The 21,546-nt window shown below is 37.9% G+C and overlaps 2 protein-coding genes across 2 annotated transcripts in view; both read left to right on the forward strand.

Annotated features, from left to right (window-relative positions):
- BRDT (bromodomain testis associated) overlaps nt 1-1,120 on the forward strand; it is a 42,316-nt gene extending 41,196 nt beyond the window's left edge. Inside the window, exon 17 of the mRNA XM_055402611.2 lies at nt 1,037-1,120. Within this exon, the coding sequence (XP_055258586.2) occupies nt 1,037-1,120 (84 nt within the window). The remainder of the gene's footprint in view (nt 1-1,036) is intronic.
- A 16,937-nt stretch (nt 1,121-18,057) lies between these two features.
- Nucleotides 18,058-21,546, forward strand: part of EPHX4 (epoxide hydrolase 4) — a 35,356-nt gene continuing 31,867 nt past the window's right edge. The window contains exons 1-2 of the mRNA XM_055403157.1: nt 18,058-18,288; nt 20,396-20,481. Coding sequence (XP_055259132.1) covers nt 18,058-18,288; nt 20,396-20,481 — 317 coding nt within the window. The remainder of the gene's footprint in view (nt 18,289-20,395; nt 20,482-21,546) is intronic.

Raw genomic sequence — 21,546 nt, forward strand, 5'->3', positions numbered from 1 at the left:
ACAGTGTATCCAACATTCACTGGAGCATTAAAACAGAACTTCTGAGGAACTATTTTCTTGGGCTAGACATTTGGTATCCTAATTGCTGGCACTAGGAAAATAGCTTGGGTTAAGATCTAAGAATTTACCCTTGTCTCTAAATCATATTTAAAGACATTTTCATAGTTTTTAAGAATCGCACAACTTCTTATTAAATAATATCCTTTTGGTAGCCAAGTCATAATTCCAAATCTCTCACATAATCAAAGAACACTGATTCTCATCCAGGAAGTCAACCAACTGGTTACAAACTGGTGCTCCTACTGTGAGCTGTTACTGTTCACAGGTCTTAAAAAAAACACAAAAACTGAACTTTCATAGTTGGTGTCATTTTACATGTGGCAAAGACTAACTTGTGTCTCACTGACATTTAGAGAAGTCTTCAGAGTATAGTAAGAAAACCTTTGTTTCTTTTGTCTTAATTTAGCTTTTCCTATACCTTAGCTTATTTTATTTAGTTTTTTAGCATTTAATAAGCAAAACTGTGCTGAATGTTATACACTTAGTCTGTTTGCTCTTCATAAATACCTGTATATAAAATAAACCTGGTTAGACAGTTTGCGTAGGTTACACAGTATTAGACAGAATCATGACTTTAACATTACATATTATAGTTCTCTCACATGGGTAAGATACTAGTTCATTCAGAAAATAATTTTGCGTGTCTAGTCCTGTGTTGGTTAGAGAGATACATCAAACCATGTAATCTTAGTTCTTGTGTAGATTAACACTGAGAACTTTCTTGCTTGGAGAGATAAGTTAAACTTGTTCTTTGTGTTCTTGTAAGTTTTAATTTTTATTTATCATGTGGATGATATTTTAACAAAAATCAGTAGTTGAACAGAAATTAGAAGTTATATACAAACTCATTATGTTAAATGAAGTGCATTCATTTTCTGTGTTCCAAATATTGCATTATCATTTTCTTATATAGATGTAATACAATGAAGGCATAAACTTTTTAAGTAACATTTATATTTTCTCTTCTTTTCTACAGATGGCTGGTACCATTGATATGACTCTTCAAAGTGATATTATGACAATGTTTGAAAACAACTTTGATTACAACTCAGTTTTTTGATTAACCATCAACTTAAACGAATTATAAAAGATTAAAAAGCAAATGGTGAAATGACTGCTTCCAACACCAAAATACCAACTTATATTGTATTTTGACTGCTCTAAGATGATTAAACAATTTTCAGTTACATTTTTTGATAACTATATTTTCATTTTTTCAACGACCTAACTTATAGGAAATTTTATAGTTTTGGATACCTAAAAATTGAATAAACTCCCAAATGTTATTCATTTTACCAATATTCTACTATATATTATAGGTCCTATCTAAGCAATGAAAATCCAAAAAGATGGTCCCTTCTTGTTTCAAAGATGGTCCCTTCTTGTTTTGATATAGGGATCAAAAAAAGAGTTCTTGTTGAATTTCTAACTTTTTTTTTTTTTACAGGGAGTTGTCCTTTTAATGGAGTTCAGGCCTCTTTTTGGCATATAGGGCCCTTTTGTAATGTAAATAATGTTTCAATGAGCCATGATTCTGCCTGGGTTTCTTTAAATGACTCTGTGTGGCAAAATGTGGGGCCTACAAGCAGGGTTTTGTTTTGTTTTGTTAATTTATTATTTTATTTATTTTTTAAAATTGAAGTATAATTAATCTGTAATACTGTGTTAGTTCCAGGTGTACAACATAGTGATTCAATATGTCTGTATATTACAAAATGATCACCATGAGTTTGTAACTTTTAAAACATATTTGTCTGCATTCAGAAATATTTAGAACCTCTAACAAATAACACCTGGTTTCTTTGAGTGTCAGATTACATAAGATTCTCTATTGGTTCTATATTCAAAATTTATATTTATTATCTATGGTTTGAAAGATGTTAAATTTGAGACCAAAATAACAGTGAATATTAATTATGTATGTGTCTTTAAGAATCTATACATTTCTTAATATGCATGTGATAGCAATGGATGTCTAAATTTTTACTTAACTATACTAAGTATTTAAATCTGCGAAATATTTTGTTTCATCACCCTCAAGTTGGAATTATGTATAAATGATGTATATCAGCTTCATGTATTTTAAAATTTGACTCTTGTAACATTCAGGCACTATTCCAGTATCATCTAAAGTGAAAATTCAAAGTGTATATGTATTATAGAGAGAAAGAGAAAGTTTTCTTGGCTTTATTTATTTTTATAATCAATATGATATTTTGAAATATTTTTAAGCTGTCAACCATTTTAAAAATATGATTAACTAGAGGCTAAAATGGTGGTGATACCTTCATGAAACAGCCATAATAAAAGTCATGATCATACATATTACACTAATTTTTAACCAAGAAACAGTATGCATTGTTATTTTCCTAAAAGAGCATATGGACTTATCTATATATTCTAATTTATATTTATATATAGTCTAATTTATATATATCTATATATTCTAATTTATATGTGTGTGTGTATATATATATATAGTCTTAGATACATCAGAAATGCATAGTGGTTACCTCTAGGTGATGGGGTTATAGGGTTTTGTTTTGTTTTTTTCTTTTTCTTTAGACCTTTCAGTATTTTCTGGTTCATTTAAATACTTATTATGTAATGCTTTTAAGATCTATGGGAAATTTTCCATTTTGAAGAGAATAAAAATACTAAATAAGAATTTACTTCTGTCAAATACACATTAACTCTTTCAACAACTGCCTTTAAATATGTAATAAAACTGCTCAGTGAATGATCTTTGTCTACATCTAAAAAGAAAGTTCAGCTTCATTAATATCCTTTTACATTAAATGGTTTACTTGAGGTTTTTCTATAAACCTTTGGAACATCCCTTATAGAGAGCTATGTTATGGTTATCAGTGTTTAGTTTAACCAATTTAACACTTGAACCTTTGCTTAGTCAATAAGAGATCGGGCACATCGAGATAGTCAACAAAATTTTGGTAGGCTTGTTTAAGTCAGTTTTGCAGAGAAAATATTGAGGTATAACTTATCCTTCCTCAGTTTGTACCTTATTTCTTAGTAAAAAAATGCTTGACTTCTCTTCTTGCGTGGATTTTACTTGTTAACAACATTATCTATATAATCTACCTTTTTGCTTTTTTTTTTCCTTTTTCTTGAGTTGCTCTGGAAGAGTGGTCTTATGGACCAGCTTCATCAGTATCATTTGGGAACATACAGATTCTCAGACTTAAGACTCACCAAATCAGAACCTCTGGTATGGGGGCCAGCAACCTATAGTTGAACAAGCCCTCCAGTGATACTGCTGCTGCTGCTAAGTCGCTTCAGTCGTGTCTGACTCGGTGTGACCCCATAGACGGCAGCCCACCAGGCTCCCCCATCCCTGGGATTCAGGCAAGAACACTGGAGTGGGTTGCCATTTCCTTCTCCAATGCATGAAAGTGAAAAGGGAAAGTGAAGTCACTCAGTCGTGTCCGACTCTTAGCTACCTCATGGACTTCAGCCTACCAGGCTCCTCCACCCATGGGATTTTCCAGGAAAGAGTACTGGAGTGGGGTGCCCTTGCCTTCTCCCCAGTGATACTAATACACACTAAAGTTTGAGAAGTACAGCTCTAACTGAATCCTGGCTGTCTCCTGCAGGCTGTCACTATTAGCACCTATTTTTTCACTAACAGTTTTCTCCCTTTGGAGTGCTACTTGCAGACTATTCTTTCCTTCCCTAAATACCCCAAATTTTAAGTTTTAAATGATCAACAGACAATACTACCCATAGTCATTTACCATCCCTGGTTCACTCCTCCTTATTCCAAATAGATCTTAGTTTCTGTTTCACTGTCACTCTCTTAGTTGAAAACTTCTCAGTCTGTTGACTTCTCTGCTAATGATCTTGATATCTATCTAATCAACTTTAGCCACTCCCTTGTCATTGCCAATGACTGTAACTCTTCTTAGTTTCAATTTCAAGAGTCCTAACCATGAACTTCCAGATGTACAAGCAGGTTTTAGAAAAGGCAGAGGCACCAGAGATCAAATTGCCAACATCCGCTGGATCATGGAGAGAGCAAGAGAGTTCCAGAAAAACATCTATTTCTGCTTCATTGACTATGCCAAAGCCTTTGACTGTGTGGATCACAATAAACTGTGGAAAATTCTGAAAGAGATGGGAATACCAGACCACCTGACCTGCCTCTTGAGAAACCTGTATGCAGGTCAGGAAGCAAGAGTCAGAACTGGACATGGAATAACAGACTGGTTCCAAACAGGAAAAGGAGTACGTCAAGGTTGTATATTGTCACCCTGCTTATTTAACTTATATGCAGAGTACCTCATGAGGAACGCTGGGCTGGAAGAAGCACAAGCTGGAATCAAGATTGCTGGGAGAAATATCAATAACCTCAGATAAGCAGATGACACCACCCTTATGGCAGAAAGTGAAGAGGAACTAAAAAGCCTCTTGATGAAAGTGAAAGAGGAGAGTGAAAAGCTTGGCTTGAAGCTCAACATTCAGAAAACAAAGATCATGACATCTGTTCCCATCACTTCATGGGAAATAGATGGGAAAACAGTGGAAACAGTGTCAGACTTTATTTTTTTGGGCTCCAAAATCGCTGTGGATACTGATTGCAGCCATGAAATTAAAAGACACTTACTCCTTGGAAGGAAAGTTATGACCAACCTAGATAATATATTAAAAAGCAGAGACATTACTTTGCCAACCAAGGTCCGTCTAGTCAAGGCTATGGTTTTTCCCGTGGTCATGTATGGATGTGAGAGTTGGACTGTGAAGAAAGCTGATCACCGAAGAATTGATGCTTTTGAACTGTGGTGTTGGAGAAGACTCTTGAGAGTCCCTTGGACTGCAAGGAGATCCAACCAGTCCATTCTAAAGATCAGTCCTGGGTGTTCATTGGAGGGACTGATGCTAAAGCTGAAACTCCAATACTTTGGCCACCTCATGCGAATGAGTTGACTCACTGGAAAAGACTCTGATGCTGGATTTGGGGAGGGAGGAGAAGGGGACGACAGAGAATGAGATGGCTGGATGGCATCACCGACTTGATGGACATGAGTTTGAGTGAACTCCGGGAGTTGGTGATGGACAGGGAGGCCTGGCGTGCTGTGATTCATGGGGTCGCAAAGAGTCAGACACGACTGAGCGACTGAACTGAACTGAACTGAATCTCTCACTACTTGCTCTTATCTTTTCTTCCTTTGGATAGGCCCTGACTCCAGCAATCATTAGACCTCACTAGGACCCACAGTCCTTTAATCCTAGTGCCTTTTCATAGTATTTCTCCCCTGTCTCCCTCACCCAGAGTCTATAGTATATTATTATTAATAATCATTCCCTTGCATATTCTCTCAATTCCATTGCTCCGTTCTTTGTTGAATTACTTGGCAAAACTCCAGTCTTTATTAATCTTATCATCTGCTCTGCAGCTATGAAATTGGTTAGAGAAAGGCATAAACCTCCAAGAAAAAGGCATAAATCACTACAGATCCTACAGTCACTAAAAAGATAAAAGGGGATACTACAAATAACTTTATATTCATAAATTTGAAGAAATGGACCAATTCCTCAAAAAACAACCATCAAAGCTCAATATGAAATCATCTAAATAGCCCTATACCATTAAAATTTTTTAATTCATAATAGCTTCTGAAAAAAATCTCCAAGCCCATATGATTTCACTGAAAAACTGTACCAAACATTTAAAGGATTAGTACCAATGTAAAAGAGACTCTTACAGGAAAAACATCTATTTCAGAAAATGTGTCTTCCAGAAATTGGCCTATTCTGTAATTTTTGTCAATAGGACAAATTCTATCAACAAGAATACTTCCCAACTAATGAGGCCAGTATTACCCTGATAGTAAAATCAAAGTCAGTACCAAAAATAAGTAAAAGCTGCAAACTGTTATCTCTAATCTTCAGCAAAACACTAGCAAACCAAATCCCACAATGTATTAAAAGAATTATCAACCCCAAAACCCAAGTCATAAAAATTGGAAATGAATAAAACTTGTTTTTGGTGTGTTTTTTTCCTTAAATTTCTTTAGCTTTAATTTTCCAAAATATTAAATAATGGAAGCAGGAACATTTATAATTCCAATTTTAAAGAAAATGGCTGCAGTATTTCACCATACACTATTCTGAGGGGTAACGATAATGTTAAACAGTTTCTAAATAAATTTAGCTTTCAGTAATAGCTAATGAATTTCTGCATGTGACTTTCTACACACAAAAAATCCCAAGAAATGTTAAACCACAGTTTATAAGTGATTTAAGCAGGGTCACAGGATACAAAAATCTGATCTCTATATGGTAATGAGAATGTGAAAACTTAAAAAATGGAATATCTAGGTATACACTTAAGAAAATATACAGGAACTGTAGAAGTACAAAATGCTTATGGAACAAATCAAAGGAGAAAGAACTAAATAAATGAAGTGACAACAGAGTAAAATGTCAGTTCTCAAAAGCACACCCTATCAAAAACCCAACAGTTTTTCATAGACAAGTTTATTCTAAAATGTATATGGAATGAGAAGAGGACTAAAATAATTAAATATTGACTCAAAAAAGAATGACATGAGGAATCATTCTGTGTGATATTAAGCTTCCTATAAAGTTATAGTAATCAATAAACCAGAGATCAGTGGACTAGAATAAATAACCTAGAAGTTGAACCATAAAAATTTGCACAATTGATTTTTGACAGAGGTACAATTCAGTGGAGGGAGAAAGGAAGGATAGCGTTTACAACAAACGGTGTTCAGACAACTAGATATCCATAGGCAAAAAAAAAACAACCCAGAACAATCTCAACCTAAATCTCACATTTTATGCAAAAATTAACTCAAAATGCCTCTTGGACTTAAATGTAAAATAAACCATAAAACTTACAGGAAAAAAAAAAATCTTAAGGCTTATGGTTAGAAAGATTTTCTTTTAGACTTCATACCAAAAGCATGATCCATAAATGAGAGATTGATAAATTGGATCTCTTCAAATTAAATCTTTTGTCCTATGATAAGATAAGCTACAGATTAGGAACAAGAATTTGCAAACCACTTATCTGACAAAAATATATACAATAAAGAACTCTCAAAACAATTAAAATTTTTAACTAGAAAGTGGGCAAAAAGACATAACATTTACTCAGAGAATATTCATATGGCATACACACATGAAATCATGTTCACCATTTCTGGCCATTGGTGACATACATATAAACCACAATGAGATATCACCGTATACCTATCAGAAACGTTAGAAAAATAGTGACAACACAAAATGCTGGCAAGAATGGAGAAAAACTGGGTCACTTAAACATTGCTCATGGAAATACAATGGTACAGCCAATGTAGAAACCAGTTTGCAGTTTCTTATAAATAAAACATGCAAAGCCATATGACCCAGCAATTGTACTGGGCATTTATCTAAGATAAATGATAACTTACATTCACACAAAAACCTGTACATAAATGTTCACAGGAACTTTTTTTGTAATACTGAAAAACTGGAAATCACCCAGATGTCATTTAATAGGTAAATGTTTAAACAACTAGTATATACATATGGTGGAGTACTACTCAGCAGCAAAAAAAAAGAACTATTGATATATACAATAACTTGAATTTATAAGGAATTATCCTGAGTAGGAAAAAAAATCCCCTAAGGTCATATACTGTATGATTTCATTTATATAATGGCAATGGAGGACAGATTAGTGGTCAACAAAGGTTAGGGATAAGGTATAGGTATGGTTATTACAGAGCAACGTGAGGTATCCTTGGGGTAATGGAATTTGACTTTGGTGGTATGTACACAAAGCTACATACTACATATATAATTAAAAGCAAAACATACACTGGATAAAGTATATGCAAGTTTTATTATTTCTCTTATGACTGGATATAACTTTGTCATTTAAAATGTCAGTGTAAAAAAGGTAATACTCAAAACTAAAAAAAAAAAAATACTAAACACTGTGGTAATCATTTCACAATATATATAAATACCAAGTCATTATATTATACACTTAAAACTAACATGATGTTATATGTCACTTATATCTAAATTTTCTAAAATTGGGGAATCAGGCTTCTACTTGGGATCTAGAAAATGGGAAAAAGCATTTCTCACATCATTACAATGAATTAAAAAGCCAGAAATCTTTACATTCACAACTTTTCTTATATTATTAATCTGAGGGCTAATATTGCAGGGTTACCTGAAATTTAAGAAGATAAATGCACCAAAGGAGAGACATGACATAAGCACTGGCTTACCTGAGGTTCAGTTCAGTTCAGTTCAGTTCAGTCGCTCAGTCGTGTCCGACTCTCCGCGACCCCATGAATCACAGCACGCCAGGCCTCCCTGTCCATCACCAACTCCCGGAGTACACTCAAACTCATGTCCACAGAGTTGGTGATGCCATCCAGCCATCTCATTCTCCGTCGTCCCCTTCTCCTCCCGCCCCCAACCTTTCCCAGCATCAGAGTCTTTTCCAGTGAGTCAACTCGTCGCATGAGGTGGCCAAAGTATTGGAGTTTCAGCTTCAGCATCAGTCCCTCCAATGAACATCCAGGATTGATCTCCCTTAGAATGGACTGGTTGGATCTCCTTGCAGTATAAGGGACTCTCAAGAGTCTTCTCCAACACCACAGTTCAAAAGCATCGATTCTTCGGCGATCAGCTTTCTTCACAGTCCGACTCTCACATCCATACATGACCACGGGAAAAACCATTGCCTTGACTAGACGGACCTTGGTCGGCAAAGTAATGTCTCTGCTTTTTAATATACTATCAAGGTTGGTCATAACTTTCCTTCCAAGGAGCAAGCGTCTTTTAATTTCATGGCTGCAATACCACCAAATGCTATATAACCTGGCAACAACAACAATAACACATCATCTGAAAGTTGTAACAAATTGCTAAAGGCTGGGTGTGGACTAGTTTGAGAATATAAAACCCTTGGGAGCACAAGAGAAATTTGTAATCACTTTCAGGCTCTTCTCTACAGACCTCCTCAGTACTTGAAGAAAAGATTTAGGTGGGGACGAAACAGGATGAGGATTCCGAGTAAGCCATCCTCTTGATGCAGGCCTAGAAGAGCAGAGCAGCAGATGCAGGAAAAGTACAAAGACTGCCCAGAACCTTTCCCCCATTTCCCCTAAAAATTATAAACCTTAAGCTTCTGGAGGAAGACTAGCAAACTCTTAACAATTTTAGGGAATAAATGAAGACCCCCTGCAACTGATGGGAAGGAAATAGATTAAAACTTGAAATCTTGGGAGATGTGCAGGAAATCCATTGTGGGTTCAGACCATCAGAGATATCCTGTCACTGAGGGCAGGGAAGGGTCATTGAGAAGGCATCACTGATATCCAAAGACAGTGCCTGCTGACATGGCTTAATTATAGGACAGCAGAGAATGCTCCTCACTGCCCTGTGCTGCTTACCATTAGGATAAAATGCATTCAATAACAAGTAAAGGCAGTCTATTGCAATCAGAGGTGCAAGAGCATAGACAGAGATAACACTAAGCATAAAGACTTAAAGGCAAGCATGCAGCAGCTGTTGAGAGAAAAATCACTGGCAAACCAAGATCTGTCCTCATGGTACCACCAGAGACTATTGAAAATCTGTGGTGTGCTTAGGATAACTGTAGCAACAATAAAATTCAATTCCAGCTCAACTTCTGACTAGATTGATTTCACCTCCACAGTTAAGGCTAGCAAAAGAAAAAACTCAATTTCCAAGCTTAAATATATATATACTTTTGTTTCTTGTTTTATACAAAATGTCTTTCAACAAAAAATTATGAGGCAAAAAGAAGCAAGGAAAAAAATCCATCCTACTGTTAAGAGACAAAGCAATCAACAGAAACAGACTTAAAGATGACACACAGTTGACTATCAGAAAATTTTAAATGACTATGATTATTACAAGCTGTAGAGGAAAAAAGACAATGTGTGATCAGGTAGGTAATTTCAATAGACAGAAATTATAGGAAAAATAAAGCCAAGTGCTAGAAAATGAAAAACACGGTAATAGTTATGAGGAATGACGTGGATGGCCTCATCAATAGAATCAACACAGCCAAGGAAAGAATCAGTGAAGCTGAGTTTAGATTAAAAGAAATTACTCAAACAAAAAAGCAAAGAACACAAAAAAGTGGGGCATGGTAGGACCAACACAACAGAATATCCAAAAGCTGTCGGGCAATATTAAATCTAACATATGTCTAACTGGAATCTCAGATAGAGATGAGAGAGAGAATGGGAATGGAGAAATATTTGAAGGGACATCAGCTGAGAATTCTCTAAATTTGTATTGGGAAAAAAGAAAAACTAGTTTTTCCTTCTCTTCAGTAGGGAAAAACCCTCAGCTCTTCCTGTTGTGTGTCTAATCATCAAATGTGGGTGGGATTCCCCACAAATGAACAATTCTCTGTGACATCATCTAGGTGTCCTACAATTTAACTCAATTCTAAATGTATTGATATCTACCTGGAGAGAGTATCAGATCCCATAGGTTAAGGGCTCAGTCCCACAAGACTGATGCACATTTCAGATGCCAATCACGAGTAGTAGATCCCTAGATTACCCACAATTTGTCTGAGGTAGACAAATCAGAGATTCCCATGACTTTTTGCCCCCTGGATTTAGTTATTTGCTAGAGCAGCTTATAGAACTCAGTTCAGTTCAGTTCAGTCGCTCAGTCGTGTCCGACTCTCCGCAACCCCATGAACCACAGCACGCCAGGCCTCCCTGTCCATCACCAACTCCCGGAGTTCACTCCAACTCATGTCCACAGAGTCGGTGATGCCATCCAGCCATCTCATTCTCTGCCGTCCCCTTCTCCTCCCGCCCCCAACCTCTCCCAGCATCAGAGTCTTTTCCAGTGAGTCAACTTGTCACATGATAGAACTCAAGGACACATTTATGTTTACCAGTTTATTAAAGGATATAGTAAAGGATATAAATGAAGAACCAGATGATGAGATACATAGGGCAAGGTCTGGCAGGGTCCCAAGCACAGTAGTTTCTGTCTGTATGAAATTGGAGGTGCATCACCTTCCTGTATGTAGATATGTTCACCAACCTGGAAGTTCCCCAAACGCCTTCATCACAGAGGCATGATCAATTATTAGCTCCATTTTGAGTCTCTTTCCCCTTTGGAGGAGGGAGGTGGAGCTGAAAATTCCAAGCTTTTAATCACATTTTGATCTTTCCGGTGACCAGCCCCCATCTGAGCCCACCCAGAATGTCCTCATTAGAACAAAAGATCCTCCTGGACTCTTATCGCCAGAAATTTACAAGGGTTTTAAGAGCCCTGTGTCAGATATGAGTCAGAAACCAAATATTAGACTAACACATGCTCTTAGTGCTCTTATCACTTAAAATTACAAGGGTTTCAGAATCTGTCAGGAACCAGAGGCAAAGACCAATATATTAATATATTTTCTATTGTCTAACATAATGACAGACTCAAAACCACAAATTCAAGAAGCTCAGAGAATGCTAAACAAGATAAATACAAAAACAAAAAACAAAAAAACCCCACACTAGATATATCATATTTAAACTGCTGAAACCATAGACCAACAGAAAATCTTGAGGCACCCAAAGGAAAAAATAACACAATAGAGAGGAAAGAAGAAAAGAACACAGCAAATTTCTCATCAGAAATTATAAAAATCGTGAGTGGAGTAATGTCTTTAAAGTTCTAAAACAAAACCCTGTCAACTAGAATTCTATATCCACTGGAAATATTATCAAAATTGAAAGAGAAATACTTTTTCAAGCAAACAAAAAGTGAAAGAATTTATTGCCAGCAGACCTCCACTACAAGAAATGTTAAAGAAGGTTCTTCTGGTAAAAGGGGTGTGATTCTCGCGGTCTCACCTGTATCTATACAAAGAATGAGGAACACTAGATATGGCATTTGTTGTTGTTCAGTCACTAATTCATGTCTGACTCTTGGTGACCCCATGGACTGCAGCATGCCAGGCTCCTCTGTACTCCACTACCTCCCAGAGTTTGCTCAGTTTTAGTCCATCGAGTCAGTGATGCCATCTAAACATCTCTCATCCTCTGCTGCCCCCTTCTTCAAAACATCTCTCATCCTCTGCTGCCCCCTTCTTCTTTTCCCTTCAATGAAAGTAATTATTAAATTCATTTTTATTGTTTATAAATGCTCCAAAAGATAACTGGCTAAACCAAAACCAGTAGCACTGACAGAAGAGAAATGGGCAAATCCACTGTAACAGACAGATTTCACCATTCTTCTCTCAGCAATTGATAAAACAGTAGGCAGAATGCCAGTAAAGATCTAATGGTCCTGAACATTGCTAACCATCTTTAACTAATTGACGTTAATGTTACACTCTCACAGCAGAATACACTTTTCAGATGCAGTTGGAACATTCACCAAATAGACTATATTTAGAGCAATAAAGCAAACCTTGACAAATTTACAAGAATAGGCAGTTCATAAGCTATCACACCAGATTTAAGTAGAAATTAATACTAAAAAGATATCTGCAAAATATTTGGAAATTAAGCTTTTCTAAATAACCCATCTTAAAAGAGAAAAATCACAAGAATAATTAGAAAGTATTTTGAATTGTAAGAAAGTTAAAATGCAACACATTAAAATTTATGGGATGCAGTGAAAGTGGCATTTAGAGGAAAATTTTTACCACTCAGTGTTTATGTTAAAACAGAAGAAAAATTTCAAATCAGTTACTGAAGTTTCTACCTGAAGAAACTAGAAAAATCAACTCTAAAGCAGAAGAAAGAACAGGAAGAGGAGAAATCATTTCAATTTAAATGAAATCTTAAGCAAAAAAAAAAAAGAGAAATCAAGGAAACCAAAGGCTGTTTCTTTGTTTAAAAAAAGACAATAAAATTGATAAGCCCTCTATCCAGACCTACCATATAAAAATGAGAAGATGCAAATGTCAAGTGTAAAAGAGATTACACACACAGATCTGCAAACATTCAAGAAATAACAAGGACATATTATGAAGAACTCTATGGCCAGAGATTCAACAACGTACAAGAAATGGATAAAATTCTTAAAAAATACAAACTGTCAAAGAGGAAATAGATCATATGAATAGTTTTATAAGTATTAAGTAAATTGAATTGTATTTTAAAACCTTTAAAAAAGAATTTAAACAGTAATAAAAACTTCAGGCCTACATGTTTTTTTGGAAAATTCTACCAAACATTTAAGGAACAAACAATACCAATTTTATATACATTATTCCATAATATAAGAACAAATATAGATGTGAAAATCATCAACCAAATATTAGCAATTGATTTCAGCAATATATTAAAAATACACTATTTCATGATCAATTGGGATTTATCCTGGGAATGAAAGACTGGTCCAACATTCAAAAAATTTACAGGTAACCACATCAGTAGATTAAAAAGGAAAAACTATGATTATCTCCAGAGAAACAGAAAGCCATTTTACAAAATTCAAGCCACATTGTGGGGAGAAGGAAAAAAAAAAAAAACCTCTCAGAAACTAGAAATAAAAAGGAACTTCCTCAATATGATAAATAGCATCTTAAAAAAAAAGTCTTCAGGGAATTTGCTGGTGGTCCAGTGGTTGGGACTCCCTACTTTCATTGCCAAGGGTGCAGGTTCAATCCCTGGTCCCAGTATTAAGATCCCGAAAACTGTGCAGCATGAAAAAAAAAAACAACTTGAGCTAATAGTAAATGACTGAATGGTTTCCCCTTATGACTGAGAACAAAGTAAAAATTAACTATTTCTACTCAGTATTGTATTGGAGGTCCTAGTTAGTGCAATAAGTGAAGAAAAATAAAAGGCAAACATATTGGGAAGGAAGGAATAAAACTGTCTCTATTCACAAATGACATGATTATCTATATAGAACATCCCAAAGAATTTTTCAAAAAGCTACCAGCACTAAAAAGTAAATTTAGCAAGGTCCAGGATCTCAGACCAAAAAAAAAAAATAATAATAATGTAAGCACCTAGAATTAGTAAGTAACTAGAAATTGAAAAAATAACATTTAAAATAATATATTTTAAAAAAGAAATACTTAGGTATAAATCTTACAAAATACATGCAATATCTGTATGTTTAAAACTATGAAAAACTGATAAAATAAAGAAGACTCTAAATAATTGGAGAGATGTACGTTCATGGGAATCCCAGCGAGCTGCAGTCCCTGAGGTTGCAAAGAGTTGGACATGACTTAGCAACTGAACAACAATGTTCTGAATAACTCAATATTGTTAAAATATTAGTTCTCTCAAAATTGATTAACAGATTCAGTGGATTCCAATCAACAACTTTTGTCAAAATTGACAAGCTAATACTAAAATTTGTATGGAAAAGTAATTAGAATAGCCAAAACAATTTTGATAAAGAAGAACAAAGTTGAAGGACTCATACCACATGAGTCGTAGACTTACTATATTACTTTACTACTTTTGACAAGTGTGTATTGGGATTTCCCTGCCAATCCAGTGGTTAACACACCTGTCCCCCAATGCAGGAGGCACAGACCAGGGAACTAAAACCCTGCATGGCTCATAGCACAGCCACAAAAAAGGCAAGCATATGCTGCAGAAAATACAGACATATAGATCAATGAAACAGACTAGAGGGTTCAAATATAGTCCCACATGCAAAGTGATTTTCAACAGAGGTGCAAAGGCAATTCAATAGAGGAAGAATATTCTTTTCAACAAATGATACCAAGATAATTGGATATCCACATGGGAAACATCAATGTCAACCCATACTTTGCATCTTATGCAAAAATTAACTTAAAGTGGATTATAGACCTAAATACAAAACATAAAATAAATTTTTTAGAAGGAAACACAGGTTGGGGGGTACTTGCTAACCTTAACTTAGGTAGAGATTTCTCACATGCAACACCAAAACTACTACATATAAAAGAAAAGTGATAAATTGGATAAAATCAAAATTAAGAAATTGTGCTCTTCAGAAGTCCTTAAAAATGAAAAGACAGACTGGGAAAATATTTGCAAATCACATGATATGTGATAAAGCATTTGTATCCAAAATACATAAGGAACTTTCAAACTCAGTAAGAAAAAAAGCAACCCACTTTTCTAAAAAATCGGTAAAAGATTTGGACAGCTGCTTTGTCAAAGAATAATATATTCAAGGGGCATACAAGTATATAAAGATGCCCAACATTATTATTATTGGGGATATGTGAATAAAAATTTCAATGAGATACCACATTACACAACTCTTAGAATGGCTAGAATCAGGAATTTCTTTTTTTTAACAATATTAGTGCTCTCAAGAAAAGGACCTAACAATAACTCTCACACATTGCTGCTGCTGCTGCTGCTGCTAAGTCGCTTCAGTCGTGTCTGACTCTGTGCGACCCCATGAATCACAGCACGCAAGGCCTCCCTGTCCATCACCAACTCCCGGAGTTCACTCAAACTCATGTCCATCAAGTCGATGATGCCATCCAGCGATCTCATTTTCTGTCATCCCCTTCTCCTCCTGCCCCCAATCCCTCCCAGCATCAGAGACTTTTCCAGTGAGTCAACTCTTCACATGAGGTGGCAAAGTATTGGAGTTTCAGCTTTAGCATCAGTCCCTCCAATGAACACCCAGGACTGATCTCCTTTAGAATGCACTGGTTGGATCTCCTTGCAGTCCAAGTGACTCTCAAGAGTCTTCTCCAACACCACAGTTCAAAAGCATCAATTCTGTGGCGATCAGCTTTCTTCACAGTCCAACTCTCACATCCATACATGACCACGGGAAAAACCATAGCCTTGACTAGATGGACCTTTGTTGGCAAAGTAATGTCTCTGCTTTTTAATATACTATCTAGGCTGGTCATAACTTTCCTTCCAAGGAGCAAGCGTCTTTTAATTTCATGGCTGCAATCAGCAAACACAGCAATTTTGGAGCCCCCAAAAATAAAGTCTGACACTCTTTCCACTGTTTCCCCATTTATTTCCCATGAAGTGATGGGACCAGATGCCATGATCTTTGTTTTCTGAATGTTGAGCTTCAAGCCAACTTTTTCACTCTCCTCTTTCACTTTCATCAAGAGGCTCTTTAGTTCCTCTTCACTTTCTGCCATAAGGGTGGTGTCATCTGCTTATCTGAGGTTATTGATATTTCTCCCAGCAATCTTGATTCCAGCTTGTGCTTCTTCCAGCCCAGCATTTCTCATGAGGTACTCTGCATATAAGTTAAATAAGCAGGGTGACAATATACAACCTTGATGAACTCCTTTTCCTATTTGGAACCAATCTGTTGTTCCATGTCCAATTCTAACTGTTGCTTCCTGACCTGTATATGGGTTTCTCAAGAGGCAGGTCAGGTGGTCTGGTATTCCCATCTCTTTCAGAATTTTCCACAGTTTATTGTGATCCACACAGTCAAAGGCTTTGGCACAGTCAATAAAGCAGAAATAGATGTTTTTATGGAATTCTCTTGCTTTCTCCGTGATCCAGCGGATGTTGGCTATTTGATCCCTGGTGCCTCTGCCTTTTCTAAAAGCTGCTTGAACAGCTGGAAGTTCACGGTTCACATATTGCTGAAACCTGGCTTGGAGAATTTTGAGCATGACTTTACTAGCGTGTGAGATGAGTGCAATTGTGCGGTAGTTTGAGCATTCTTTGGTATTGCCTTTATTTGGGACTGGAATGAAGACTGACCTTTTCCAGTCCTGTGGCCACTGCTGAGTTTTCCAAATTTGCTGGCATATTGACTGCAGCACTTTCATAGCATCCTCTTTCAGGATTTGAAATAGCTCAACTGGAATTCCATCACCTCCACTAGCTTTGTTCGTAGTGATGCTTTCTAAGGCCCACTTGACTTCACATTTCAAGATATCTGGTTCTACGTGAGTGATCACGCCATCGTGATTATCTTGGTCATACACTGCTAGCGTGAATTAAACTTGCAGCCACTCTGGAAACCAGTTTGATAGTTTCCTATATCAAATGCGTACCTACCTGACCCAGCAATTCCACTTCTAAGTGTTAACCCAAGTGAAATGAAAACTTACACGTTCCCACCAAAAACTTTACATCAATGACTTTATTCATAACCACCAAAAACTGGGAAAAAACTCAAATATACCTCAACTGTGAACTGTTCCATAAGCAAGTATGGTACATCCATCTAACAAAAGACTAATAATAATAATAATAAAACAATATATGTAACAGTATATATGTAATATATGTAACAGCTAGTTGAATCTCAGATACATCACGCTAAACGAAAGAAGCCAGAAGCTAGAAGTTGAATACTATATGATTCTATTTATACAATCTTCCTGTAAAGGAAAAACCCAGAGGGACAGAAAAAAGACCAGGGATTGCCAGAGACTTGACTTTATAACCAGACACCTAGCTAGTTGGAGAATAGCAACACCTTCAGATGAGCTTTGGGAACGAATAAAGAAATGTCTTCCGGGTGGTATGAAAATAGTTTACTGCTACCCCTCCGCCATGAGCCTCATAATTCCATGATCCAGAAAGAAAGCCTTAAACTGGGGGGCAAGGAGAGGCTATAAACACTGGTCAAAATGAATGGCTCTTCCTCCCACAGTATCTAGGATGGTTTGGGAAAGTCTCACCTTCATTTCCCCCACAGTTTATCAGTTTTGAAATGGGGCTTTACTCCTTGCGGAGGAAGGCCAGCTCTGCACCCTTGCCTGTCGGGTGCGGACCTTGCTGCGCTTGGGGTCCGCGGTGCGCCGCTCCCGGGCGCGGCCGCCCCGAGCGCTCACCGTGAGTGTGGTAGCCCGGGGCTGTGACAACGGACCCGAGCCGGGCGCTGCAGCACGGGGACCCGCGGGGAGGCGTGCGCGGGGCAGGCGACCGCGGACCGGCTGGCGGCTCTGACGCATCGCCGCGCTCGCAGTCTCGCTCCGGCTTCGGAGTGCGCGCCGCCGCGTCCCGCGCCTGGGAGGCGTCGCGTTGCGGGCCGCGCCGCTGCCGCCGCCCGATGGCGAAGCTGCGGGATTGCCTGCCCCGCCTGATGGTCACGATCCGGTCCCTGCTCTTCTGGTGCCTGATCTACTTCTACTGCGGGCTCTGCGCCTCCATCTACCTGCTCAAACTTTTGTGGAGCATCGGCAAGGGACCCACGCAGACCTTCCGGCGGGTCGCTCGGGAACACCCGCCCGCGTGCTTGAACGACCCCTCTCTGGGTACCCACTGCTACGTGAGGATCAAGGTGAAGGCGGGCGCGGGCCCGGCGCTATCGCGAGGGAACGTGACGGCCGTGAGAGCAGAGGCCGCCGGGCTGACGCCCAGCCAGCGTCCCCTAGTGTTCTCGGGGCTAGTAGGGCGCGCTGCAGGCGCGGAGAAGGTGCCCGGGGGATCCTGGAGGGGCGAGGTGCCACGGGAGAGCGTCAGGGGGTTGTGTGTGTCGTTATGGTCCTTGCCTCTGTGTGTGTGTGAGAGTCTAATAATCTGGGTCCTGTTATTACTGTCCCCTACTCTTCCACCGCAATAACCTTCTCCAACTGTAAGGGGAAGCGGTCGTCTGTCACCTTTTTGCCCTTTAGAGCTCAGATAAGCTGTAGGGAATTGTTTCTGGTGGCGCCCTACTGTCTCAGGGGACGGTCCTTGCCCAAATTTTAGAGATTGGAACAGTAAATAGAGTAAGTCATTGCAAATCAGGAGTTTATTCAGATCAGCAGAATGGAGCATTCACAGATGACCTAAGCAACATCAAACAATAAATAAATGGTGCATGTTTGTGGAGAAAGAAGCAGCGGCTATGATGCCAGAGACCAAAGGAATGGCGCAAAAAGTAGATGTCAAATATTCATGCAGACTCTTTAATTGCCCATGCTTGTCCCAAGCTTTCTTACAGCCCACGATTATTCTATTTACTGAGGCTCCAGGTGGTGAAGGGAGATGGTCTTTTGTGATGCACCCTACAAGTCTGACTCACAGGCCTTTCAAAAATAGCCTCCAAGAAGGGATAATTTTGTCACCAGGTCTGGGGTTCCTGTTAGGAGCTAGATTGCCCTGCAGCTGGAGTTCAGACCACGGAGGGGCATGTCCTTTTTACCCTATAGTTGACATGAGAATTAAATGAATTAATATTTAAAATATGTAAAAAACAAGCTAAAACCAAAAATCGTGTAACAGTGCCTGGTACATAGTAAAATGAAATGAAATATTTATTCAGTAAATCCAGTCAAGTTCCTACAGCCTTTCATCTTCCGAGACTCACCACCAATAAAAGAAGTTATTGAACTTCCAGGAAGGCATTCTGCAGTAGAGGGTAGAAGTCAGAGTTGTTATGTTCATCCTACCTGAGGGGGAAAATCAGTTTAAGAATCATTTGGGATTCATCACTCTCTTCTGACTCTGGCCACTTCAAGAGCTTCCCCAGAGACCTACAACCAAGGAATAGAAAGAGCATTGTCCTGAGCAGTAGGACAAGATGGAGGTTCTAGCCACAGTCCTGCTCCCAGCCATCTTAATGACCTGTATAGTAACATCTTTGGACCTCAGTTTCTAACTCTGCAAAAATGATAGGGTTGAACTAGATGAGCTTTAAAATTTTTTTCACATCTGGAAACCCAATTACTTGCATTATCTGATGTAAAACCCAGTCAGTCTCTGGGTTTTGGTTCTTGTTTTTTTACCTCACTTCCTTCTGAGTTTTTGTCTTTCTTTCTTGCTTCACTTTCCTTTCTTCTATTTGCTTTGTATTTGCTATATTTCTGTCTCATTTCTATGATTTTTGTTTCCCTTGGGCAATCTTGTCTCCCATATGCAGAGCAAAAGTTTGAGCACTCAGAGCATTCGGCTGTTAGACATACACTGACATGACATGAGGAGCAGGCAGCCAGGGGAACTGTGCATGCAACTCTCAAGTTAAAATAATGTGGGAGGGAGAGAACTAAAAATAAGGAAAGGAGGTGTGAATTATATAACTGACAGCACAGCTCTTGACAGGCAAGCTGAGAAAAGTATATGACTAGGAGGTAAATAATGGCAAGAATATAAATGCAGATCAGAATTATTGTCCTGCAGAATTTGAGTGAGATCAGTAATAAAATTATAACTGTTTCAGAAGCTCATACTATAGATAAATTGACCTTGTAAGTAGAAGGGAATGTCAACAAAAGCGAATCTGTTCATTTACCCTGCTGATAAACAGTAGTTATTTTTTCTTTCTGAAAATTAATAATACTTATTTTATCTCTTGATATTAAAAATAATGCAAGTGAAAATTTTTAATGGAATGGAAATACTAACTGTACTTTTACAGTCAACACAAAACATCACTGAAATCTCATGGACTCTATTTCCTACTGCAGGATTCGGGGTTAAGATTTCATTATGTTGCTGCTGGAGAAAGAGGCAAACCACTTATGCTGCTGCTTCATGGATTTCCAGAATTCTGGTAAACTTAATAATAACTTTTTCTCTTGCACTAAAGATTTAGCTTACCATAGTGTCATTTTCTTGCAGTGATTTTTAATAGACCCCATGCTATGATCAAGTGCTGGCCTAGAGTTATTACTCCCAAGTGTTCCTCAATCACAAGAATGATATTCCTTCTGTTTTAAAGAAAGATGCATATTGTTATCCTAAATTTATTTATTTTTGAGAATTAAAACAAGGATCATTTAGTGTTTCAAATTTTTGAAATAGTCAATTGCGAAACAGTTTTTAACTTTTTATTTTATATTGTAATATAGCCATTTAGCAATATTGTGATAGCTTCAGGTGGAGAGCAAAGGGACTCAACTATACATACACATGCATCCATTCTCCCCCAAACTCCTCTCCCATCCAGGCTGCCACATAACGTTGAGCAGAGTTCCCTGCATTATACAGTAGGACTTTGTTAGTTATCTGTTTTAAATATAGCCGTGTGGCTCAATGTTGTGTGGCAGGCTGGATAGGAGGGGAACTTAGGGAAGAGTAAATACATGTATATTATGACTGAGTCCCTTCATTTTTCACCTGCAACTATCACAATATCGTTAAAGACCAAATTAGTATAGAAGTGTGTACGTATCGATCCCAAACTCCCTGACTATCCCTTCTCCCTATTTTGCCCCCTTGGCAATCATAAACCAGTTTTTATAGTACCTACTGATGGACATGAGTTTGAGCAAGCTCCAGGAGATAGTGATGGACAGGGAAGCCTGGCATGCTGCAGTCTATGGGGTTCCAAAGAGTCGGACACGACTGAGCGACTGAACTGAACTGTGGACAAAACTGGGTGGTAAAGGAGATTCGAAAGAAACCAAAGAATTAGAGTGCCTGTTACCTGGCGGCCTTTGGTAAGGCTGGCGTGAGGGGAAGGCAGGAGGAGAAGAGGGCTCATGGAAACTGAAAAAGGACTCTTTCCTATGCACATAATAACAGGCTCAGATGAATTCAGGACAAATTAAGGATCAGAATATTTCATGTGGAGAAGAAAACCTACAGTCAAAAATACAGTTGCTAGTTACCTACG

This window comes from Moschus berezovskii, chromosome 4, assembly GCF_049115385.1.
Source record: "Moschus berezovskii isolate FMDL1 chromosome 4, NW_MosBer_1.0, whole genome shotgun sequence".
NCBI classification, from domain to species: Eukaryota; Metazoa; Chordata; class Mammalia; order Artiodactyla; family Moschidae; genus Moschus; species Moschus berezovskii.